Here is a 25,868-nt window from a genome sequence, read left to right on the forward strand (position 1 = left end):
GGTGCAGAATGCAGCAGCGAGACTTCTCACAAACACTCGATGTAGGGAACACATCACTCCCGTAGTGGCTGAATTACACTGCCTGTCCATTCGTTACAGAATTCAATTTAAGATTCTACTGATTACTTTTAAATCCATACATGGTCTGGCTTTTCTTTACGTTTCAGAACTCTCAACCCTTTATTCTGAGACCCCTCAGATCAGAGAATCAAATGTTGTTAAAAATGCTCCACGCTTAAAACAGGGGAATCATACTTTTACTGTTTTAACTCCAGTGCTGTGGAACAAACTCCCCCTCAATGTCAAATCAGCTGAGTCAGTGCATCAGTTCAAAATGTTTATTTGTTATTTGTATTATTATTCCAAATGTAAATATCTAAAAATGCAAGGTTAATTGAAAATGGATTTTTACTTTAATGGTACATGTCATGGGTGGGGGACATGGGCAGGACGCTGCGGTGGTAAGGCAGCCCGTAGACAGGACTCATTCCTGCATGGCGGAGGTTCTCCACCTTGCCAAACTGCCGCAGATGGAAGAGCAGGGTGAGCTTCCGGGTCATGGTCTTGAGCGCCAGAAAGGAGGCCAGAATTTGGGCAAGCAGGAAGAGGAGGTAGAGTGAGTGGACGGCTTTCTCTAAAGGCAGGATAATAATTCCTTCATCGGTCAGGAAGAACAGCAGCACTGGCAGCTGGAACATGAAAGACAGGAGCCAGAAGGCTGCCAGCTCTGGCATCTGATGACAGGGTGAGAATTCGGGTTGGTGGATGGAGGCGATACAAAGATAGAGCAGTCAGGCATCAAGTGCTTCAGTTGTATCCACATGAAAGCACAGACACACACACACATACATGCACACACTCAATAGACAGTTGTAGCCAAGAGCTGATTGTTTACGCACACAGCCAGAATACTTAAGCAGCCACTTCCTCCGGTGTGTTATTCAGGTTCATAAAAGAGCTCTGCGTTGGGCTTCAGAGAGGATGTTGGTTTGAATACCTTTTCTTTAAGGTTGCCAATGTAGCCCAAATAAAGTCGGACCACTTCAATGACTGTGAGGAGGATCATCCCGGTTATGAGCAGAGCCTGGTAGTACCCGGGAAGATAATAGAACTGGAAATAAAGCAGAGCTGGGAGGTGAGTATGTCAGGAAGGTACGAAAACATATTTTGACTTGCTGCTCATGGGACTTCAAACAGAGTACCATTTGGTGGCCAAAAATGCCTAAAACACAGATAAAAGTATGGTGTGATTATAAGATCTTTCAAATTATTCTGATGGCATATGCTTGGCTTTAAAGAAAGAGATATTGCGATTATCCCTGTGGTGCAGTCTACTGTATGTGTTGCTTTCGCTCCATAAGTTTTACTGGTTAGATGATTGCCATAAGGTCTATTTAGCTGCTACAGCTAGACGGCGCCAAAGTCAAAAGTATTCCAATTTGACATAGTGGATTTAATACGTGGGTTAAATTTGACAACTTCTGCTACTTCGGAATACACAGAAAGTATCCTCACCAATATTATTTTTTACATGTTTGAGTATACTTTATCTTTTTATATGGGTACAGCCTTTAAGTGCAGTGAAGTACAGCATGAATTGCTCTCCAAAAGAATAAGTCTTCTTTTGGTTTTTCTGTGTGTCCATTTACACTAATGATGCAACATGGCAGGTCATCAGAGCTCACTACAAACTAACCTTAACTTCCAACATGAAGACAGCAGAAAACCACCAACAGGGAAAATAAAACATGTTGAAGTACAGTAGCATCTGCAGGGGAAGGTGAGAAACCAGCTCGTTGACCACTGCAAGACAGTCCATAAACACTCATATTCATTACGTCCATAACTCATTATTATGATGATCACATAATGTTTTCTTTGTACAATTCCCATTAGCAGACAGCTGCATGGAATACAAAATCCCACAATTTAGATGTCAGGGGTATGCTTTGTCTATGTATTGCAAACACCATACAAATATAGAACAAAAGTATGTATACAGAAGGTAGAAAAATTAATGTACATAAAAAGAGACTTAAATCCTACTATAACTTAATCACAATTAGCAGCACTGCAAAGGTCCATTATAGGTTTAATTCCAGTAAGCAGCTAGTTGAGGTAAGGAAATCAGAACTTTGTCATGTGACTTTTTAAACAGCATGACAAAAATAAATCTTCTAAAATATACGTAAATAATCCCAAGAGTAACATTTAATGGAAAAAAATAATAATAATGTCAAGAGAAACATCATTAAAAATGATGACAGTATATGAGAATCAGAGACTAGGTTTTCAGCAAACCCACTGTCCAGAAGAGTGCAGTGTTCACATTATTTTGATGTCATATACCCTCACAGCTAAGTATATGATTTCAGAATTGGATTCAGATACACATTATCACGTAATTCCCATGTATGTTATCACTATACTATATTATAATTTATTCTAAAATGGTATCTTACATTATACAGCAGCAAACTATACAATAGTAAACAGTCTGTGGAATCAGTAACTAACCAGAAACGTCCTCCTGCTCCCTGGCGAAGTCGCTGTCTGCTGTCCTGTTGTTGGTGAACACAGAGCCTCCCATATAGGCCAGACCCATGTGCAGGTGCTCGGGAACAGGTGAGTAAAACACAGGCATTGTGGTTAGAGCTGGGGACCATGACCAAGCCAAGGAGTCAGGAAGTGTAACAGTCCAAAACTGTGTTCATTACCCTGTGTCTACTGCTACTAATCCCTGTTGTGTTATATCACAGAAGTAAACAAATGCATGAAGTCACAGCTACAAATGGACACACACAGACGCTTGCTGGCAGACACCACTGCTAATCAGATTATAGTGAAGGGGGTGGGTTGAGGATTAGGCTGAGACAGCGGCATGGCAGTTAGTTAGTAAGTCACTCCTTGTTTATGATGTTCAGTTTTAAAAAAAATCTAAGTAGAGAATTTAACAGTTATTTAAGCTCTGCAAAGATAAAACAGTGTAAAATCTGGCCATCAGAATAGGGACCAAAATGAAAACCAGAACAATGCATGTTCATAAAAGAAAAAGGAAATCTGTCCTAATTTTACACCCACATATAATTGTTCTCCCATACAGATAATCCACACAATGATCCACTGAATCATTTATTATGGTGTTTTACCGCCTTTTTATTTAAATTCAGCCTATAAACAGAGTGACACAACAATGACTAACACACTGCACGCTGCACTTGGCCAGCGAGTCCTCAGAATGGTGCCTGGCTTATCGTTTTGGCCTTGGGGCCCCACTCGTCATTAATGTGGCCGGGGTGCAGTGGCAAAGTTTGGCCACAAGGTGTCATCACAGCTCATCCCTTGGGGCACGAAGGGGGAAATGCTGGAACTCCTCTGGCACCTCTTCCCCTTTCTGGGACCTCTTGAAGAAACCGAGTGAGTCTAACAGGCTGCTGATCTCGTCCGCCTTCATTTTCTTCACGGGAACAGTCTGACGTGTCGTGCAGGGAACAAAGAGAAGTACAGACGCACATGCATTTGGACACATGGTAAAAGGCTTAAAAGTAGTGATGCAGTGTAAATGGATGTGTGAAAAGATGTATGTTTCTCCAGATATACACTGTGTTCTGACTCGCCTTAGTTTACCAGTACCTTAATTTTGTTTACCAAAATTGGATTTTTATTAAAACTTGTTCAGTGACTGCTGAGAGGTTCCTCCTGAAAATTTGTTTTCATTTATTTGTTCAATGATTTAGTCTCTGAAAAAAAAACTTAATTTAAAGGAAAATTACAGTCTCAAAGGGCTCCCACTTTATGAAGCAGTAAATGAAAACAACAAATATTAGAGCCTGAATGTGAAAAAAGAAAACTCCTACTTAAGCTTTATAAGAGGAAATGAAAGGTGAACACTTCTAGAAAGCAAGTTTACATAGTTTACTTTTAAATCACAGCTGTGGCTCTGTGCATAGAAGTGGCTAAAGAAATGTATGCTTTTATTTTAGAGGTTTATTGTCCCATGCTGGTCTAAATGCAGGGCTTTTAAAAAAAAATAGAAGTGTGTGAGAAACACTGAACAGTTGTAATTTCAGGGCATAAAAATGTTCAAATTCATATCAGATTCATACGAAAAAATATTGCTCAGCTGTCAGAAACCCTAATTTATATACTTTCTTACTCTCCCTCTTTCTTGTCATCTGTTTTTTTTTTTCTGTTTTTTTTTCTCTTTCAAGCACACTTGGCCTTGACTTAGTATCTGACAGCGGATCTGATATCAGATGCGGCAGTCTTAAAACTCCCCTACATGAATCTGTCTTGACATTCTGGCGCTCCCCAGATAAGCCCCATCCTAAGGCGGATGAGTAAAACATCCCTGAACTCACGTCTCACCTTTACAACCTCGTCCTTTTCATTATAGAATATCAGACGTGGATTCTTCTCCTCCGATGAATCATATTCCAAGTTGTGGCTACACAGGAAGGAACGGATCAAGGCAAACAACAGGTAGGCAGTGAAGAATAAATCACATCCATCTGTTTTTGCTATTTTTAGGCTCACTCAGCATGATTTCAACTTGGAAGAGCAGAGTTTTGGAAAGCTCACAGAGCTGGCACTGGGCTTGGCAACTTGTTAGGAACATTGTTTTGTTTATGAAAGAGGTCATGAGAAAATCTGTGGTGTTTTTTAGGAAAAGTCAGGTCTTACCAAAAAGCCTGAGGAACAGAAGAGCACAAGGATACTATAAAGCCCAGCGCTCCATGAGAAAATGATGGAGCTCTGGCATTTTCTTTATGCCTCATCCGACCACACTGGGAGCCTGCAGGGACGACAACAGACAGTTGTTAAAACAGCATGACAAATAGCATTGTGCACGCTTCGTTCGTTGTGTGATCAAAGGTGCCAGAAATAGGTTTCATATCTCAGCAGAATACATACTGACATGACACATGCACATGACTTATCCCTCATCTCATTCATTTTCCCATTTGCTCGTTGAATGCTACTGTGCTCCCTGCCCTCTTTTCATGTGTAAATATTTAATTGCAAAGTTTTCTTTTCTCTGCACTGATATCACAAAATCCTGAACATTTTAGGGTTATGACAGGCATCCAGATAAAGTTACTCCATATTATTATATTCCATACTTACCAGCAGTTTACCTCTGGCTATAACAAGCTTTTCGTCAATCGCCGTGTCATTGTTAGTCGTGTCGTTGTTAGTGTCTGATGCCCTAACAGCGAGGGCAAGAGCGAGCACCAAGGAGGCCCACATTTCTATGACAACTTAGTAGGTTTGAGGGGTTTTGCCTGAGTTATTAGACAACAACAATATGTAACCCTTTAAAGCACTTGGACCGTTTCCCAGGGTGGACAAGTCCATGACACATTCCTATAGGGGAGCAGTGCCCTCCTGTGTTAGATGTTTCCTACTGTTTCTTGTTGTTTTTCTATCTTTTTTTTTTATAATCTGAGAAGTAGGTCACTGGTTAGCCAGCCTGTCTGCATACCTATTTTGCTCTAGTCTTGGTTACAAGCCTGTTTTTGATATTTTCAAAGGCCATGCAGAGGCCCCTAGCTTTATAGTTTATAGTTTCTTCCACATCAGATGTCATTGGGTGTCCAGAGAAACCACAGAACATCTGTGCTCTTATCACTTTTTCCCACACCGTTAACTTGCAGGTGGTTGATGGCCCCTGAGAGCCAGCTACACTTTCATAGCTGCTGAAAAGCAAATTTTAACAGACTTGATATATGAAAAATACATTTGGATAAACTCATTTGGCTTGTGTACTAAAAAGAAAGGCATTTTGAATCTCAGGGGATTGTTTCTGGTAGGAGAGGATCAGTATTAAGAGAACATCTCTACCTTCTCCAACTGAAACTCATAGGTTTGTTATTGGTTAGTTGTGAAGGCAACCACCAGTCACTTCATGTGTTTAGGATTCTTCTAGAAAAATGTCAAACAATTACCAGACTTCTTAATTGGTGTAAATAAACTTTTATAAATCCGAAACCAATTTTTCTAACAGCAAAGCACCAAAACATCTCTTTGAGAGTTAGATGAGAAGATTGACACTACACTCATTTATACAAACACTGTTAGCTTAACATTAAAACTAGAAACAAGGGGACACAACTTGCCTGGCTCTGGCCTAAGTCCTAAAAAAATATGTCTAACAACACCTCTAAAACTAATTAACATGTCATCCCCATCCGTTGTTTGTTTAATTCATACACAAACATAAATGGAAGAAATTACCATTTTCCGGGGAGTTACATGCTGTAACTACTTCTTGGCAAACATCCAAGCACAGTGACTTCCCAGAGACTTGTTGCGAACATGTGCCAGACAACCAGCAGAACATGCTGCCTGCAGAGAAATGCTGGGTGGATGGACAAACTGTTGTTTATCAAGAAACAGTGAACAGTGATGGCTCAAAGTTGCGGGATGTAAGACAAAACGCTGAGCTGAAAGATGCTACAAAGCTATGAAAAGCTGAGCTAATTGCAGAGTTGGCAATAATTCTGTGGGTTGATCACTACCATTGACCCCTTTTAATTATTGAGCTTGAGAAGTGTTAGTTGTATTTTTAAATAATAAAATACTACCAGGCCAGCTGTGTCCCGCTGCTTCCAGTCTTCATGCAAAGCTAAGCTGTAGTTAACAAACAGAGATGAGAGCGGCAACTCTGTTTGTTTAACTCTAAATTCTGTATGCAGGTTTGAGTCAAAAAAAGTTTATCTTAAGACACATTTGTTAAGTTTTCATCATTGTATTCTTTATATTCCAAAGTTTCAGACCAAAATCATCAGCAACAGATACAACTAACATGGCAAACCCCCAGTGCATTTCTTTCTTTCTTTGCTCTCTTTTTCGTTATTGCTTTCTCACTGTAGCTGCATGAGAAGTAGTGTTTAATTCCATTATGTACTCGTGTGTGAACTCAGACCTCATGACAGCACGGCACATTTGCACTATGTTAACACCCTGAAAGAGGAAAAACATCTCTGCTCTCCAACTTTAGTCAACTGCTGTGTTGAGAAAAAGCAAAGATTAGATTAGGTCACCACAAGAGGGCAGTAACGTCCACATTTACACTTTCTGGCAGTTTAGCTGGTAAAATGTACTTCCAAATCCTAGCCACAGACAATTATGTTTCCAACAAAAATAAACCATTCCTGCCTGGAATGCTAACGCATAACCATCTCTCTCTCCTTCTATCTTTTCCAGACACAGAGCTCTGCAGCTCAGAGTCCTGCGCTCTGCATGTACTGTTTAAGATTATGTGTCAAATGGCAGTAAAACAGTCCCCCTATTTAATAGGGTTTCCTCCCCTTGGCAGCCATCATAAATCCACAGGCCTGTATACTTCCTTGCTGTGGAGTGTTTACATCTTTGTGTTTTAAAGTTCCAGTCTTGCTTCTTACATTGTATGTTCGGCCTGCAAGAACTTAAATAGTTGGTTTAGAGAAAGAAAGAGTTGACAAGAGAGGGGAGAAAACACACTGCGGAGTGGGGGTGGGGCTGACTCTTCACTCGATATGTGTGGATACATACCATATGTGTTCACAATCAGCATGTTTGTGCTGCGTGCCATACAGGGGAGAGCACGGCCGTTTATAACCAGTGCGTTATGGAGCTGAGAGTAGATTATGAAAACATTGACAAACTTTTTTCCCGTAGGAGTTTTGCAAATTGCAACACTTGCAGCTGGCAAAAGATCAAATGCTAAAAACACCTCACTGTAATCCTGCCTCCCTCGGAGAGCTTGTTATAAAGACACACACACACTTCCTGTTTCCCCAAAGCACCGGATGCTGCCCACCAGCCAGCAGGACATTGTGTTGTGTTTCTGCTCTCTTATGATGTGAACAGTCATTTGTGCATGTTTGTGAAAAAATATTTTGCTCTAGTGTCTATTTCTCTGTTCTTTAGTGTGGACATTTATGTGTACGTTGGTCAACGGGGGATGAATAAAAATATGAGTCTGAGCATAAACGGCTATCTTTGTGTGTGTGCTTATCTGTCTGGGGCCTTGGGGCAACTGGGCGGATGCCTGTTGCCTCTCTGCCTGCTGCGCTCCAGTCTGCTTATAAAGAAGAGGCAGTGTTGAAAGTAGTGACGGCCATGAGGAGGGCTTCATTCAGTAAGAATTCAATGCTAATGAGTGTGCGCCACTGTATAATACAGTAAGTAGACATAACATGGTGGAGGTTCAGGTTCAAGGCACAAAACATTATTTCCTCTAAATGTGTCTTAGATTTGTGACAGCACAATAGCTACATTAAAAAGACATCACATCTGGTTAAGAAAACACAACATAAACAAGTTTATCTATAAATTGTTAATTTGATAATTGTCAATTGATTGTCATGAAGCTGCTTTCTTGGCCGTGATTCTCTTTAAGAAGCGATGACTTATTAGTTGATTTAAAAACAATCAGCAAGTAAAGCAATAAAAAACAGGGAAATGGAGTGGGGTGTCTATGCGTGACAGTAACTGTAAGAAAATTTACAGCTCATGGAGTGAACGAAAATGTCACTGAGTTTGATTTAGCTTGAGGTTAGTGTGAACCTAAGACCTAAAATAAGTGGCTCCAATTTTACCCACACAGGGAGGCCGCAGAATGGTGTGAGACCCTGGTTGCCTTGGCAGAGGATCTGTGTTGTCCCGGCATGGATGATGAGGATGGTTTGCTGCAAGTGACCTTGTTTGCAGCGTTTTTGTCATGTTGGTGGTGAAGGTGAGAGAAGGCTGCTAAGATTATAGCCTATTTAGTCAGTTGTAGTGCAGTATGTGAGATAGTGTTTGACATCTCTTCTACAGTTAAAATTTGCTGCATCTTGACCAGCTACAACAATAATTAGTACTTACTTTAGATACTTTTAATACATTTTGCAGATAACTCTTCTGTACTTTAGTAAAACACAGTATTTTTACTTACAGTAATAGTCCAGCAAATTGGGAAATACACTTATTCGTTTTCTTGCCGAGAGTTAGATGAGGAGACTGATATGAGTAGGAATAGGAAGTAACTACGCCTGGCCAAAAGTCCTGCACAGAATAGATGGATTTGACCCTTGGAGAGAGCCAGGCTAGCTGTTTCCCCCAATAGTGAATTTCACACCATGGTCCAACAATTGTCACAGACTCACTATCCCAATAACCATGCCGAAATCGGTGATTGTGATATATTTGTCTAAGGGATAGACTACTACTACTACTGTTGACTGAAATAACATGATAGTGTTAACTTGCACCAAAGTCATTGAAACCGCAAGCAGTTTATGCTTGTCTTTCACTCCCCTTATTTTTTGTCTTGTAACTTTCAGGACAGGTCAAGGGGTGTAGCATGTTCCTATATGGGTTTATAGGATACTGCATTTGCGTCCATATGGCTTAGGGGATAACGCTTTTACCTTGTTGTTTTAAACACCGTCTGGCTCATTAGAAACGACGATGAAAACCCTGCAGAAACTCAAAGTCCACTGGTATTAAATGCAAATAGAAAGACATAAATTACTAGAATTTGTCTGAATGACAAATTCTCTGTCAAACTTTCATTGATTATCACTTCAAAGTTTTGGGATGTAGTGTACTCATTAAAAAACTATATTTGTAAGCAAGTTTTGACACTGATAAATGATGTGAAGAAATTGCTTGTACTTTTTTGGGTTGACTACTATTTGAGCTTCCCTTCAGACTCTTTGATGACACATAGTCATCCTGCTGAAGTGTCCTTGAGTAAATCATTGATTCCTCACACTCTCTGGTACGCTGTTCTGTAGCTCACCCTGACCTCTGACCTCCCTAGAGGGGCATATAAAAATCCCTTGTCTTTTGTGGTCACACACCAGAGTTACAACAGTTTTTATGATTCAGGAACAAGAGCACATTTTCAAGAATACAACAGTGACAGCTTGGTGCTTTTGGTACGATATGTAGGTCACTACACTGACAAAGATTCCAGTAGTCACGTATTTAAATGGGGAACAGGATAAGGTGATAGATAGGCCTGGTAGTGACATCAAGGCGGATGTGAAGGTTTGGAATAGAGGTGGGAAGGAGGTGAGGGCGGCGGAGGGATTTGCACTGATGGATGTCTAGTTGCTGGCCACATGAGAGGGGCCAGGGGGCACGCAGACAGCAACCGCTGCTCCCCTCCCTCTAATCTGCGCCTGGGTAATCAGAAACACATGGCTCCCCATAATGGCTTCAGTGTTGGCCTGTGAAGTAGAACAGGGCTGTGAGGGTTGCATACACAAAGCCACGGTGACGGTAAATACACAGCAAACACTTCACCCTTCACATGCCAATGCACTGCAACCACAGCAAATATATTCTGGCATAAACAAGTAAAGGCAACTTCTCTTTTAGGCTGTTATGAAAGTGTGTCTAACCAAATAGGTCGCGCATAAGAAGAGTGTGAATAATCCTGACCTGGCCTCTGAGTCACAAAGACACGATAAGTAAATCTGATGTGGTTTGAAAAATGGCTCAAGGTGAGTAACTGTACATGTGTTTCTGTGGCTGGATTTGGCAAACAAAAAATGGAGTGAAAGTTTTTGTCTCAAACAACAAAGCTGTTGTAAGCTACAGTTCGTCGGTCACAGACAGGACTGAGTGTCAGGACAGTTGGGGTTCAGTGCATAAAAACATAAGCCATCTGGTTATTTTCCTTGGGTTTGGGCAGACACATTTGGTCTTGTGATCATTTTCCATCTCAATATCTGGAATAAAGCAGCAGCTTTCTCGCTCTTTCTCTCGCTCTGCTTTCTCTCGCTCGGTTGGAGTGAGTGAGAAGCAGAAAAGGAAAAAAAAAACATTGGGTCAGCCTGTAGAATTATGTGAAAGCTGAAACCTCAAGCCACATTATGAAGTCTGAAGTCCCACTTTACTGCACAGATAGCGGATGGATGGGTGTGTGAGGGAATAAAGGATATGGGGAGGAGGCGAAGGAATAAGGAGTGGATGAGGGAAAAGTGAAATAGGCTACAGAGAAAAATATGAGAGAAGGAGAGAGGGTTTAAAAGAAAGAGGAAGAATAAAGAAAAAGAGAGAAAGAAAGGAAAAGAAAGAAACTGCATCTGACTGATCTGCTTTCTATTAGCCAACCAAATCTTCTCCCCTGATACTCGTTCCATAGAATTATGCTGACAAAGGGGAAAAAATCCAGGGCAATTTGAAGTCCCAGACAACTGTTTGTACACCCCTCCATGTGGAGAAGAAAAAAAGAGAAAGAAAATCTCCATCTGGATAGAGAGAGAAACTGTGGCTTAATTACTTTTCTGGCTATTCATATTCATTTCTATTTCCACATTTACAGAACTAGTCAAGATGAACACAGTCAAGATGTGTGTATGTGTCTTCCAGAAGCTCTATGTCCTAACGCTGCTAGAATACTGATACTGATCATTCACTCACAGTAGCGTCACAAGATGTCACGGCTGCATCAAATTCATACAATCTCAAACTACTCAGGTCAGTTTCAGCTCTTTTGACCTAGTTTCAGCACTTCACCAACTTGTCTGAGCATCTATTTGGGAGGTCGGCCTGTGGTGTGGTTGCGCTTAATTTGTGCATTAAGAGCGGCCTTTTTTTGCTCAGTGCCACTGCAAGGGAGTTTCGGGTCTTTTATAATGGCAGTCTTAAAACGCAGAGTGAGTAGATGTCACTGGAAATCTATAAACACACATCTGATGCTAGCGCTGTTTCTCCTCCCCATTCTGGTTGCGCACTGACTTCAGTTTCAGCGGTTTTGGCTCAAAAAAAGCATCAGCTCCATTTCCAGTAAATGTCATTTCATAGTTACTGCATTTCCACAGGGCTGAGAAACAATATTTAACGTGTAAGGAGGACTGCAATTAGACACTGTTTCTCGCAGACAGCGCGTCGACAGGGATAAGAGACAAAAACAGCATTTTCAAATCTCCTCTGGCCATGTCTGATGCAATGAATCGGCATGGGAAATGACTGCATTTTAGGAAATCGTGCTGCAACAGAAACACATTTATGTCAGACAGTGAAACATTTGGTGGTTTGAACACTAGAATAAAAAACGACTTTTTAAGTGTAAACGTCAAAACCTCCGACTCTCTGTGACATTGAGATTTTCAAGAAATAGCTTGTGCTAAGCTCATGCAACACGCAAGCATTTAAACAATGGGTTTCCAGAACAAATAAGGGGATTTACACAGAAAAGTGCTTTCTATGACCACATCAAATCTTGCCTTTGTTTCTTTAGCATATCTATGCATCCATGCTAATAGAAGTTGCTTTCCACTTAATGCCTCTTGCAAGATCTCAACTTAAATGGCGTAAAGCTTAACTCATTATTGGGAATTTACATGGGCACCGAAAAACTGCTCTTGACTGAGTCCATGGTAGAATTAATATTTTCAACCTCTTTCAAGTGTAACTCGACTCCACTTTCTTTCTGCTTTGCATTGCAGAAAATATTTGTCTTTTTCCCCCTCACTCATAAATTTCTTTCTTCCTCTCCTTGCAGGGACTGAAATGGCTACCAGATGTGGTTCCAATCTGTTCTCGTTGTCATGGAAACACAGGGACTGGAATAGGTTTTCTGAGTCCAGGGCTTTTGGCTGACTCATAGGGCCTGAGTTTTAAAGCCTAGCTGTTTCTATAGACTTGGCACACTGACGATGCCCCAGCTCCAAGTCATGTTTAGATTGGCAGCCGACATGTCATTGAACCCCCTTCCCACACGCCAAACCCTGACTTTTTGACCAAGCTTTGCGTTTTCCTGTATAGTCACTCCTTTGTGTTATTTTATGTTGCCTGAGCCAAAGTGAATTTATGTTTCACACGTCAATCTTCAATACCAAATCAATAAAACCAGCAAAATATTACTAATAGCTAACTGCAGAGGGGACATGAAAAGGCCAAGTTCCATAATCATACACAGGCTTTTCCAATTTATATCCATTCAAAAGCAGCAAGCGCAGAAATCCATCACAAGTCGTACACATGCTCAATCAACACAGTTTATCCTGAAATGCTGCGCAGTGGTGACACGCAATTCCAAAGTGTGACTTTCCCACAACACGTCAAGGATGAAAAGCCAGAGAACATGTGTTGGTATGCTCAGCTGAGAATCTTCTCCATCTGCGAGTTGAGGATGGGCAGATGGAGGCAGTTGTGTCAACATTCCTCTCCATCCTGGCAATGAATCAGACTTCAAGCCATTGTCGCATGAAAAATGGGCCGATTCAGTGGGGGAAAGTGTTTAGATTCCAGTATGGGGTTGGAGAACAAGACTAAGTCTATAGCCAGCTTAGTGAGACTGTACACAGTGGTTATCTGAGCTAAATGCTCAGATCAGCATGCTAACATGCTCACAATGACAATATTAACAGATGTTTAGCAGGCATAATGTTTACTTTGTTCACCATCTTAGTTTCTTAGCATGCTAACATTTTAATTAGCACTAAACAATGAAATACAGATGAGGTAGATGGGCAAAAAAAAATGAGTCTCAAAAGTCAAGCTCATGATGATACTAGGAGAATCCTAAAGTCATCAAGGTTCATCCTTTGGAGGCCATAGAAGGCAATCCATCCAACAGTTTTTGTGATTTTACATTACAGAATAAAGTAGTAGACTAGCTGACATTGCTATCCCTAGAGCTGTGCTTAGAGGAAAGGCTGTCCATGCTGAGAGAATCTTTCATTGTTTTAAAAAAAACAATCTTTTTAGAGTGGTTTATAAATCACTAGATCATAGATCAACATCAATTTGTTGTCAACATCAAATCAAGGCAAAATAAGATAGTCCCTAATTCCCTGAAGTTTTACAGCCCTGAAAAACACTTTTGAATTACACACATGTACATTGTAGGTAGAACACCAGAAGTGTAGAATCCAAAACAAAGCTGCTTCGCCTTCTGGTTCCAATTACCCATCACATGACCTATCCATCCATCCTTATATCCATCCATTCATCCTCCTTCATTGCCTTGTGGCCCAGCCCTGCTATATCCCTCTTCTCCTCGCCAAAAGAGGACACATAAGCAGCGCGTGATTAAGTCCTTAGCACAGAGTTTCCACTGTTTTTCCCCCATGAAAGGAGCTCTTGTCCCACCGTCCTGAAGGAGCCAAATGAACAGTTCCCTCAAACTCCCTGACTCTTTGAAGAGCCGCTGTGACCGAACGACTCTGGAGGACTCGGTACTTGGCAGCCCAGTAGCCTAGAGTCACAGGAAAGGGTCAAATATCAATGAGCATTTGAATAAATCTTTTTGAAGAATACAATAAACGATTTATGTTGTGTAGCACCCAATATCTCCCTTTTGACCTTTGTTGTTCTAGTTGATTGTACACTGGAAAAAGACAAAAGATGCCAAGGAGAGGTCAAATCCCCATGATAATGAGGGTTCTCAAAGAATCACTATATGATGACTGTCATTGTTAATCGATTAAATGAAGACTTATTTTTAAGTTCTGGTTTGACTAAAGCTACATGTATTGCTTTTTTATTCCAAAGAAGTAAATGAGGAAACACCAATTTAATGTCCATACACAAATGCAAATCAAAGATGGTAAAAACAAACCACAAAAGACAAAATATACCTTACAGTTGGTAATGTTTTGCAGCTTTTCAGGCCCTTCTTTACAAAAATGCACTGTAAGCCTATAAAAACAGGCAGGGCCAGTCAGATAAAAATTGCCACTTCATAATTACACAATGCTATGGTTTTAAGTATATGAAATTGTTTCAACAGTGGTATCATAGTAGTATTGTACAATCCTTTCTGTATGAGTTATTTTTTTATGGGAGACAATAATAACAATTGGGGGGAGAAGGTTACATGTTTCCTGTGCAGCTATTAATGCCATATAATTACACTCTGCGTCATGCAGTTAAGTGTTACACAAACAATAACATCAACAGAGAACAATTACAAAGCCAATGTAAACTTTACAGGAGTAAAGTAATCATACTGTAGTTTTGCTTCGGAGCCAAAAATAAGCAACATACAAAAAAAGCAAATAAAACATGAAAGCCAGTTCATTGACACCAAGGAAAACTACAAAGGTCATATAAGCACAGCTTACAAAGATAATAAAAAGTACACAATGTATACAAGTAGAAAATGTTGAAAAAATAACCAGAGAAATGTGTTGTACCTTGATAAAAAATACATAAAACCAAGACAATTTTTCAAATTAGCTGTGAATGAAGATATTCTTCAGCTCAAAACATACCATTTTAACCATGGCATGTTAACTTGCTGCATGCATACCTATCATCCTTTGTACATAGCTCTTATTTTGAGTGCTACTTTCAAAAAAGCTATCCACCAATAACTGGAATTAAAAGATTTTTCCTCTTGACAAGCTGAATTTGTCCAGTTTTAGTATACCACCCCACCACCTTTTTTGGTTTACTTATTTCATGATCAACACTTGAAAAAGTTGGCAACAACATTTAGGCAAACAAAGCTTCTTTTGCTTAAACTGATCCACAGTTGAGGCACATTTTAACACTTGAGGCACGGTACCATTTAGCCTTACAATCTTACCTTAAAACAATGAAATTAAAGCACAGTATTACTTCAGCATGAATCTACTAGCTTAAAATAATATGATACTTAAGGGACAAAACATCTTTAACAGTTTTTTTCACACAATACCCCAATGGCATAAACAAATTCAGAAATGAGAATAGGCGATGGCGATATTGACCTAGTTTCTCAACTAAACCAAAAGAGCACATGGCAGTCTCTTTCTGTAGTCTCATCTGGGGAAAATGATACTAATATTTATTACTTTAACGGAACTATCTATTGCATCTGATCTACATGGAGGATTTGTCCTGCAGTATGTTTTCTTAAATACAGCAAAGGGAAACTGCAGATGTTGATGTATTACAGAGAAAGTGAGTGAGTTTAAAGTGATTTATAAGCATGACATAAGTGAGGACATGGCATAGCTTAGGATTTTATTTTTGGTTTAGTGGTTAAGCTGACTGAATAAAATGTACAGTAAGAACACATTCTGGTGATTTGGTGTTAACAGAAGTATGAAAAAGGTTTAAAACAGCCCTTTTTGCAGAAAGATCAAAGCTCTTGTTTGGGTTTCAACAAACCGTGTCTGACATAGTTGGACAAAAGAGAGCAAAAATGTTTAATCCAAAAATGTAACATTTCTGTAGAGAATAGCTTTGAAACCAAAGCTAAAGCTCAGTCAGGAATTGAAGGTGACTCATGAGCACAGAAGACAATTCAGTCTTCATTGTAGCATAACTTGTGTACTTTGGAGGTATTGAATTTAGCTGATTAAAGAGAAGTAATCCTAATAACATAGTAAATCAACCTGGAAGTTTCTCTGGTAGCAAAATAGAGAAGGAACATAAAAAGGTGCTTTCTCTGCTAAAGACAACGTTCTCTAACAAGTCACACTGAAACTTTTAAATGTGACTCTTAATTGATAATAATTAAGTAGACCCTTATCTGCAAAGAACAGCTTTGACATCAAGAATGAGGATTATTTCTAATTTAGGGTGACTTAAGGTAGAACTGTTTTTGTGCATGTTGGTCCAAAACAAAACAAAACAAAAAATAGCTTGCAATCCTTAGAGGATCTAATTTTCTTGTTATTTTCAGTACCTTCAGTACCCGTGGAGAGTGTCCATAAAAATAGCTATTTTTTCGATACCTGCATGTCAAATTACAGTTACTCAATCTCAAATGTAATCCATATATAAATATAGTGGTGGACATACTGCAGAGGAATAGAGATGAATGAACTGTGGATTATGAGTGTGCAGCACTGTTTTCAGTGTCCAGCTGATCCACAGGTTGTGGTGTGAGATTGATACATAGTTGTTACACAAAAAAGGATTCTTGAAATGAAATACAATGTTGTATAGAGGTCATTATAATACAACTCACCAATACGATTCAACTGCGCTCTCAATTTAAAGGCCTTTCTCACTCTTGACTGGTCCTGGAGTCACAACATACTCACACAGAAAAAATATAAAATTCCTCTTTGGACAAATCCATTTTAGTCTCTTTGATATCCATCACAAACTTTGGCCATTTGTCTTTAAAAACATTTATTTCACTACCTGGGGTGGCATAATCGCTGTCTTTTGCTGGGGTATTTTACTTTCCGATGTATCCAAAGTACCCTCCTTGCCTTTCTTCCTGGGTGGCTTTTTTATCGGAGTCTTCTTTGGTGTAGAATCCAACATTGGATCCCCTGCCCTAGAGCCGTTCAAGTCCTGCTTCTCCGGGCTCTTGGCTTCAGGGGTCCCAAGGTCGGTGGTGACCGGTGCCACCATCTTCTGGAGGCTGCTTGAGGTGGGCAACAGGGGCTTGGTGGAGCCCTGCTGATTCAATCCACTGGAGGGGGTCCTCTTGGCTTTCTGTGGAGGTGTTGGCTTCTCTCTGTTTCCCTTGGGTGTGGAGAGACCATTGGTCTTCGTCAGACCTGTTCCCTCATTCCTGTTGATGCTTTGGGTTTTCTCCTTGAGCTGAGCAGCCAGGAGTGTGGCAGCCTCAGAGTTCATATGCGGGTGAATAACCTTGGGGCTCTTGGGTGGCTCCTTGGGGGTCTCCTTTGGACTGTCAGCACTCTTCTTCTCAGATGAGGAGCTGTGGAAGTTACTTATCTTCTTGAGGGCATTCTGAACCACACCATTGATATGCTCCATGTGACTGGGACTGCTGTGCTCGTCCCCAGACTTCTTACCTCGCAGTGGTTTGTGTTTGCTGGGCGAACCATTTATGTCTGCCCCCTTTCCCTCTTTCTTCGGTTGCTCACGGCTCTTCTCCTTCATTTTCTGCCGTTCCTCACTCTTGGCTGAGCCATCACTGGAGCTCCTCTTCTTCTCCTTTGGCACTGCAAGCACCTTCATCCCCCCCTGTCCCTGCTGCTCTGACTGGGGAGAGCCTGTAGTATTTCCATGTATCCATGATACTTTGGGCTTAGTAGACGGGTCTGGTGGGCGAGGTTTGGGCTTGCCAGGTGAAGGTGGTGGCTTTCCATTGCGCTTAGCCTCTGGTATAGGGGTGCTATCCCCATCCTTGCCGCTGATATCGTCCTCCTTGGACTGCTTGGATAGGCGGGCAATGCGGGCGTAGAGGGCCGCAGTAGTGGACTCAGAGCCACTGGTGGAGCCTTCACTGTCAGAGGACTTGAGAAGGGGCTGTTCGCTGCCATCTGGCTTTGTGACACTGGTGTCTTTCAGGGAGGTGTACTCCCCTGCATCCTCTTCATTAGGGATAGCTTCTGACCTCTCTGCTGCCGGGCTGAGGCTGTGTTTCTCTTTGCTTTCGTTCACAGATTCTGTGGATCATTGAAAGACAGTATTAGTCAAGGATTATCTATCTAATATTCAAAATTAAAGAAGATTTTACTTTAATATTTTCCTGTAATTACCACTTGTGGCCACTGTGGGTGCTGTATGAGAGTGCTGTATATTAATTAAAAAAAAGTACAATGTTTAATTTTGTGTTTTGTTTTTTCTCAGTGTGGAGGATGGAGGGTTGTATGCTATGTCGTAAAGCCCTTTGGGGCAACTAAGTTACTTGTGATTTTGAGTATATAAATGAAATTTACTTTACAATACAAGTCTATTTAAAATTTAGTGTAAACATACACATACTAAATATCTTTTAAATCTGTAACATCTTGTCATTATAAGGAGACGTTCTTTTCTTCCCACCAGAGAAGAACTAATAAACATGTCATTTAAAGATATCTGTACCACTTTATTCTCTAATTTGTATACACATACTTGAGAGTGGAGCAGCACCAAAGCAACAGATCCTATCGGTGGAACTCTAATTCAAAACCCTTTCATGATGTTTACAGTGATTATTCTGTGCTCAAGGCTCAAAATCAATTGTTTCAAAGCCCTTGAACCATTTATGTGGAGAATGAGAACTAAACCACAACTACTGAGGAAGCACTAAAAATCCACCAATCACAGAACACAAAAAAAAAACCAATTCCCCCAAAACAAAGCCTGACTTGGACTGTCAGACTTCAAGAATAGAAACTGATAGAATTGGGTGTTTTCCACCAAACTTCAAGGAGTTAGTCACTGTTTGGATTTGTGTCATGTGTGGACTTGACCATTCCATTTCCTGTTCATACTTTCCTTGTTCTTGACGGAAAACCTGGACCTAGTATGATAAAGACACCATCTCCCTAATTAGATTTACAGAAGTGGGTGAGTCACTGCATGGTCACACTGGGGATCTTAACTTCTTCAGAAACACATACAAGCAATGCTCCTGTGCATGCCAAAGACAAATTATGGATTTATGCATGTCATTCCAGATAACTAAACTGTTTATTTATCCTTATGATGACTCACCTTCATGGGGCACACAGTAAACTGGCCCCTCGTCTCCGCTCTCAAAGGAAGAGAAAGACTCCTGGGACGACCAGGAGGAGGGGGAAGGCTGCTCGGCCACTGAAGGGGGCTCGATGAAGCTGCAGTTGAAGGTGTTCTCTGGGTCATGGTGGGCCACTGAGAACAGAAAACAAACGCAGAAGCCAAAAGGTCAGCCAGAGGGTATTGTACTGTGTTACAAGAACAACAGTCTGTTCCCACTCACTCTCACAACTGCTGCAGTTGTAGAAAGTGTTGGATTATGAGGAGAAATTCTCTGAATTTGACAAAAGATGTGTATTGGATTAGACTCACATACCCTACCTTTAAGGGAGTCAGTGGAAAACTGTGTTTTATTGTTATTTTTGTTTGTTTTTGTTAAGAAAGGTTTGGACATTATTGAAAGATGTGAATGATGAATGATGAAGTGAATGATAATTTTTTTACATATATTACAGCTGCTCAGTATTTGATTAGATTTTGACGGAATTTTATTCCTAGCAGGTTAAAAGGAAACAGCATACAAGACCAAAATCAACCCAAGACTACCGGCATTGTACTTAGTAGGACAGCAGCTCCTTGTTGACAAAAACTGCCTGTGCTGTTGTAAGGGGAAGCAAGAGATACAGTCACCCTTTTAAAATATTACCGCATAAAGCTATAATGTGTAGATAGTAATGTACTAAGTCATTTTTTCATTTATAAATGAATAAACAATTGAGTAGTATATTAGCTATTATATATTGTTATTTTCTCAATCTACGAGATGCTAAAGTATCCACTCTAATTCAATTAACCAAATGATAATGAAAATAAAACAAAAAGGCTTAAAATATATATAATTTTCTTTAAAGCAATGGCTCAGTATTTTGGGAAATATGCATCTCTTTCTGAGAGTGAGATGAGAAGATTAATACCAATCTCAACTTATTAAGTATGAAGCCAATAAAGACATGCTTAACCTAGCTTAGTATAAACAAGTAGAAACAGGCAGTCTGCTCACCAGCCAGCCTGTACACGATAAGAATATTGCCCAAAATGTGAACTATTCCTTTACAATTCATGGAGCTGTAATAATTGAGAATCTGTCATTACAACAGCATGGTACAGTATGATATACTAATTAAGTATTCATATCAGTATCATCTTCCACTGAATCCTCTCCCTCAGTTATATGTAGGTCGAGTCGTGTTTCTCTCCCTTCCTCCCCTTCAGACACTGTAGCATTCTGTTGACCCTCCAGTCTCAGGACAGCTGTGGTTTCTGAGGGATACTTGTGGTTGATCTTCCCATCTGGTGCGAACAGTGCAGTTTTGGGCTAAACTGTACTGGGCGTTAACGCGACATGACCGACCACATCAGATGCTCTGTTTACATGCCCGATGACACATGGGTCCATCCGTTTGTTTAGACCTCAGATAAATCCCCCCGTGGAAAAAATCCCCTAATTGCAGCCAGGACACTGGCCAGGAACAAATCCTAGCTCTTTAGCTGTTTGTTGTTTGACTGTAACTAAAAAGATGAACTACTTAAAGAGATCTACGACTGGATCTTTGCAGACTTGGTGACTTAGTAGAAGCACTATCAGATGAAAAACTGCATTTACTTTGTATTTCGTCTGTAATATCAGGGTATGGGAAGCCTATGTCACTCAGCTTTGTTTAAAGTCTTACTGCATCTCCCCTTGTTAGTATCTGATATGCACGCACTTTTATCTTTTTAGAGGTTCCTCTCACCATGTAAACTAAACTTGTTGGGTTTATTTTTCATCATAAACCTGCCTGATGTTTATTGTCTTACTTCCCGTGTCCATCCATCTGCCTCACACCATGTGACTTTCTGTTGTGCCTTTCTTGCTTTCAACTGCTTTCAACATTTTCTCAAACAACAACCAGATTTTGTCATGGTCAGATCTGAAGTGGGTCATAGAGGGTGTGTGTCTGTGCCATATAAATGTTTTGTGTGTTTGTACAAAGCAATTTTCAAGGATCCTGATTTGTTTTTTTTCTTTGAGGCTGCTGAGTTGTATCCAGTTTTCCAAATTATATATTTTAACTGTATGATGCTATGTGAGTTAGAAGATCTGTTTTAAATTCTTGCTGACATGCTAAGAAATAAGATTCATTACGTTAATCTTTATTGCTACACTGATCTAAAACCATTGTTCCTTAACAAGATTTTCTTACATTTATCTAAAACAAGTTATTATTCCTCTGAACTACAAGTTTGGGTTTGCGTAGTCTAATGTGTTTGTGTCACTCATATGGTGGATAATGTCAACACAGGTGCAACATGTCTACAATAAGAAGGCACAGATGTGTGTAAAAGGGGGAAAAAAGACCAAGAATAACAAGAGTTTCAAGAGGGGACTTCCATCCAAGGGCACCCATTTATGTGATTATTTAAAGATATCCTGTTTACCAGAATAATACAAACCTGCTCTGTATATGTGCAGCTAATGTTGGACTTTTGTGGATTCAAAAATGACTTAAAAATCTAACATGGTACTACTTTTCTGATTGGATTAACTGTAAAAAAATAAATCAGCTTTGTGTGGATGTGATAGATTAATAACAATATATACTGTATACAGAACCCAGCAAAATATTTATCCAGAAGTTTCACAAAACATAATTTGCCCAAATCCAATGAAAGGAATACATAAATGAACAAGACAGGGTCTGTCTTCTCACTTCTGCCCCTGTGCAGGGTCCTTACTCTGCAGCAGCAGGCAGATTGGCAGATACTCTTGACTGACTGTGGAATGTATTGCAGCTAACCCATGCAAAGACTTCAGTTAAGTTCGTCAACAGGCTAACACATGGGTATTTTGCGACATTACTTGTATGCAGTGATGAACAACTGCTGCCCTTGAAAGCTGCTCCCTCCAGACTGTGGGTCTAGTGGGGCAGACTGTTCTGCAGACTGGACGCCACTGTGATCCCTCCCAACATGAAGGCCAACACACAACAGGGCATTATTGACACATCCCAGCTGCAGAGCTCCACCACCACAGTTGCTCAGTGGGGGGATGCATTACCAGACCTGAGGCAGAGGTACTCCAAAGGCTAGAGAGCTGGGCTGGAATAAGAAGGTTGCCGGTTCAAATGCCTGGTCCAGCTGTGGAAATTATCATTTGCCAATAATACAAAAAAACAATATGTTAAATAGCCTGTGTCAGGGTTACAGAGTCTAAAACAAATACAGTACACTGACCGACATCCAACATGGCCAGCTTGGAGCCTAATAACCAAGTGTAACACAAATGTAATAGATGCAAGTTTGTTCTCACTAAAACAGCCATTTTCCCCTTTGTTTCATCGTAATTAATGCGCTTAAGAGTGACTTCAGGGTGTGAGAAAGTTTTCCTCAGGCAGCTCAAACTGCAGGAATGTGAGGTTGAAACATTTGCACTCTGAGCCAACTTTCCCAGGATAAATAAAGATGAAAAAAGCAGGTGGCGCTGCTCTCAGCCCTCACCCATGGGGAAGCATTTGGACACAGAGGATGCAAGGAATGCCTGACAGACGTGTATCTGTAGGGTGTGGAGTAAATCTGCTTAGAATGGAATGCCAAACTACAAACAAATAGCCTTACTTTTGCCAAGAGGAGAATATGTGACACTGTGTTCATGTAGCTATTTCTCTGAGGCTAACCATGCTAACAGAGGAGTTTATGTTGTCTTCATTTCCTGCTAACCCCCTGTTCCTTTCTAATCTGTTGCTGCTGACCCTGGTGTGGATAAATCACAGTTCTGACACGGATTGGGCTAAATTTGACCACTTCCAGAGGGCCCCCTCTGGAATGTGTGTGTGCAGGACTGCGTAGCCCCAAAAGCCCTAAATGTTGGCAGACCACGCGTCTGTAGCCCAAGAAAAGGCAGAGTGGCAACAATTTGGATAGGACACACCAGGACGGACAAGAGAGACACATAATAGTTAAATCGTTTTTTGACTGGGTATTGAGGTCTGTTCTTGAATTTGATTGGTGATGGTAGTCTTATTTGTTATCTAAAAATGTTGAAGTCTTGACTAACAGCCTAAAAATAGATTATTGTTTTTTTGCTTGCAGTGTGAACACATCACAGTATCTTATCATAAAAATGTGGAATTGATTATTTGTTTGAAAAGGCATTTGACTAACATGATGTCCACAAACTATGATGACAAACTTGTGTGTCACAGTGTTGCATTTTGACCAAGGCATAATAGAGACAGATTATTGCTTAAAAATTAAGCTGGTTAACTGAGGAGACACATTTTGCTCAGACATGGAAAAAAAGGTGTTTTACCTACTTCCACAGCACACTGACTACAGTGGAGTTCTTTTAAATAATTAAATTACAGTGTTTTGTAATGATGAAGCAAATAGCTGAGGCAAAGTTTGAAATCTGCTGTGCAAGACTTTGAATATACATGTACTGTGTATATACTGTATATATATATTTACACACACATATATATTCAACCAATCAATCATTTAATCAGTGAACATCGGATTAGAGAATAGATTCCCATCACAAGTTGCCAGAGCCCAAACCCATGGCGTGTTTTGTCAGACCAGCAGGCCAAAGATTCAATTTACAATGAAACATTTCCTGGTCCCATCTTGTCAAATATGCTGCTTTTGCTTTTAACAATATATTGATTAAGAAAATTGTTGTGCATTAACTTTCTGTCAGTGGACTAATGTACCAGTTGCTTTAATACTACTACAAATGCCACCCCTAGATAAACATTATTAATCTGCTACTTCAATTAGTAATTAAAACCACTTGCATAAATAGGCTTCTATATACAGTAGGTATGTACAGTAAGAAGAATATTTCCATATCTTGAAAAAGTATTGCTATTCTTATATGCTGTACATGGCAATACATTTACCCTGTAACTGTACTCAATGAAGAATATCTCTTGGAGGAATTCAGATAATTGTATTTTTAAACCATTAAAACTGTTTTTGAACGCTGAACAAAAACAGACGTGTGGTGGGGTTTAAAGATCAGCATATCTCCTCTGTCTACTAAAAAAAAACGCCTGGGGTCACAGACAGATCTGTCACAGACCATGAGACCTCTGCATGGAGCAGCAGAGCTGCAGCGTCCACCCAAACAGTGCAGCCTTTGATAGCGCGTCACTCAGCACCACCAGGGCCCCCTGACAACCACTGGCCTTCTTTTTATAACACAACCTTCTCCTCAGCCCAAGACAAATTTTCTTGAGGAAGAAGACGATGGAAACGAGTAAAGAAAAAGGGAAGAAAAAAGCTCCAGTTTAGGGTTGTAATAATATGAACACATGGCATTTGAAGGTGCCAAGAATAATAAGGGGCTCTAAAACCAGTGCATTCCTTTCAAATGAAACCCCACACTCGCCTGGCAGCCACCATACACTTTTCAACCCTATTCATCATCTAAGAGGCAGACTAAGGTACCACTGAAAGAAAATGTCCACTCTGACTGCCATTCGTTGCTGTCATTCTCTCTGCTGTGTGTGTTGAGCTGAATACATTTAAAAGCACTGAAAGTGAAACCATAGTTTTCATATTCTGCAACACCTCCATTGTATGTCAAAAGCTGAATATCATTACAGTACATTCAATTATGCATTGGCTATTAATGCAGCTAAGAGAGATGCAAGTTTAGCAGATCGTGTTGTACAAGCACCAGAGAGGATGATTACATAAAATACAGCAGCTTCTGGCAGCACTGCGGTAGGATATGAGACAGAGTTTTGGGGCTTACCAACTACTTTGGGCAGTTTCTGTCGCCTCAGTGGAATACGGGGAAGTTTAGTGCTGATTCGGCTGAATCGTCCACACAGGATCCGCTTGGCTTTTTTGCTGTTGGTAGAGTTGTCTTGGTTAGGATTGAAAAGGGATGACGCCATGGAAATCCAAATGAATCATTCAAAAGAGGCATATTAAACCTGGCCCCGTGCCTCTTTTGCGGGCTCACGGGCTGCTCACATTGCTACGCACACTGTAATGTCAATATATAAAAGTACTTAAAATACAATTTATATGCATTTACCGATTCAACAACCTGGTATATGGGAGAGACAGTAAAAAGAAAATATGTTCCTCTATTTTCATAACCAGGGCAAGCTTCCGGCTAGGAACTCGAGCCCCCATCATGGACCACGGAGGTGACGACACCTATCTATCACTCACTTGTGGTCGTCTTTGTGTCGACAGAGGCAGCAGCAGCACAGCAGTGAGAGAAGGACAATCAGTAAAAAGGAGACCAGGGTTCCAGCCGCAATCACACCCATCCGCTGGTTGGGCTCTGAAAGACAAGATGCAGGGAAATCTGGGTGTGCCACATTGGTGCAGCAAAACTGAATGCCAGTTTCAACAAATCACTAGAGACCTTTAGCTAAGTATAAAAATTTAGTGTACATTTAAGTACATTAAAATGACGAAGAGAAGAGGGTTTTATAATCTTTATTAATGTGATGGCTAGCTTTGTAACAATAATATTAAAAGATGGTGTTGCCTCAACAATTGATTTGTAACAGCTG

General features: G+C 40.4%; 3 protein-coding genes and 1 long non-coding RNA gene across 5 annotated transcripts in view; 1 reads left to right on the forward strand and 3 right to left on the reverse strand.

The window, feature by feature from the left end:
• Positions 1 to 401: 401 nt before the first annotated feature.
• zgc:112294 (transmembrane protein 17A) lies at positions 402 to 2,644 on the reverse strand. Its single transcript, XM_046035970.1, has 4 exons — positions 2,518 to 2,644; positions 1,697 to 1,803; positions 998 to 1,111; positions 402 to 734 (listed from the first exon to the last, which is right to left on the reverse strand). Exons 1-4 carry the CDS (start codon positions 2,642 to 2,644, stop codon positions 414 to 416), a joined length of 669 nt encoding a protein of 222 aa, XP_045891926.1. The 3' UTR covers positions 402 to 413.
• Positions 2,645 to 3,211: 567 nt separating this feature from the next.
• Positions 3,212 to 14,352, forward strand: LOC123959765. 2 transcript variants are annotated; one of them, XR_006822388.1, is made up of 3 exons: positions 3,212 to 3,530; positions 4,397 to 4,482; positions 12,488 to 14,352. It is a non-coding gene; the product is annotated as an uncharacterized LOC123959765 (long non-coding RNA). The 2 variants fall into 2 exon arrangements; XR_006822389.1 differs by lacking the exon at positions 12,488 to 14,352 and adding an exon at positions 7,210 to 7,264.
• selenoe (selenoprotein e) lies at positions 3,259 to 5,270 on the reverse strand. The gene is made up of 4 exons (XM_046034030.1): positions 5,128 to 5,270; positions 4,719 to 4,795; positions 4,369 to 4,447; positions 3,259 to 3,472 (listed from the first exon to the last, which is right to left on the reverse strand). Exons 1-4 carry the CDS (start codon positions 5,248 to 5,250, stop codon positions 3,329 to 3,331), a joined length of 423 nt encoding a protein of 140 aa, XP_045889986.1. The 5' UTR covers positions 5,251 to 5,270; the 3' UTR covers positions 3,259 to 3,328.
• A 132-nt stretch (positions 14,353 to 14,484) lies between the features above and the next one.
• scarf2 (scavenger receptor class F, member 2) overlaps positions 14,485 to 25,868 on the reverse strand; it is a 21,362-nt gene continuing 9,978 nt past the window's right edge. Inside the window, exons 10-11 of the mRNA XM_046034031.1 lie at positions 19,330 to 19,485; positions 14,485 to 18,293 (exon numbers count right to left, since the gene is read on the reverse strand). Of these exons, the coding sequence (XP_045889987.1) occupies positions 17,059 to 18,293; positions 19,330 to 19,485 (1,391 nt within the window). The 3' untranslated portion in view covers positions 14,485 to 17,058. The remainder of the gene's footprint in view (positions 18,294 to 19,329; positions 19,486 to 25,868) is intronic.

This window comes from Micropterus dolomieu, linkage group LG21 (assembly GCF_021292245.1).
Source record: "Micropterus dolomieu isolate WLL.071019.BEF.003 ecotype Adirondacks linkage group LG21, ASM2129224v1, whole genome shotgun sequence".
In the NCBI taxonomy this organism is placed as follows: Eukaryota; Metazoa; Chordata; class Actinopteri; order Centrarchiformes; family Centrarchidae; genus Micropterus; species Micropterus dolomieu.

Bases quoted from the DNA above. Each gene is read 5' to 3' on its own strand.
- zgc:112294 (XM_046035970.1), bottom strand. From the start codon at position 2,644: ATGCCTGTGTTTTACTCACCTGTTCCCGAGCACCTGCACATGGGTCTG. The intron at 1,112-1,696 runs GTTAGTTTGTAG...CTTTATTTCCAG, and splicing joins TCTTCATGTTGGAAGTTAAG to TTCTATTATCTTCCCGGGTA. The intron at 735-997 runs GTATTCAAACCA...CCCTGTCATCAG, and splicing joins TTGGCAACCTTAAAGAAAAG to ATGCCAGAGCTGGCAGCCTT.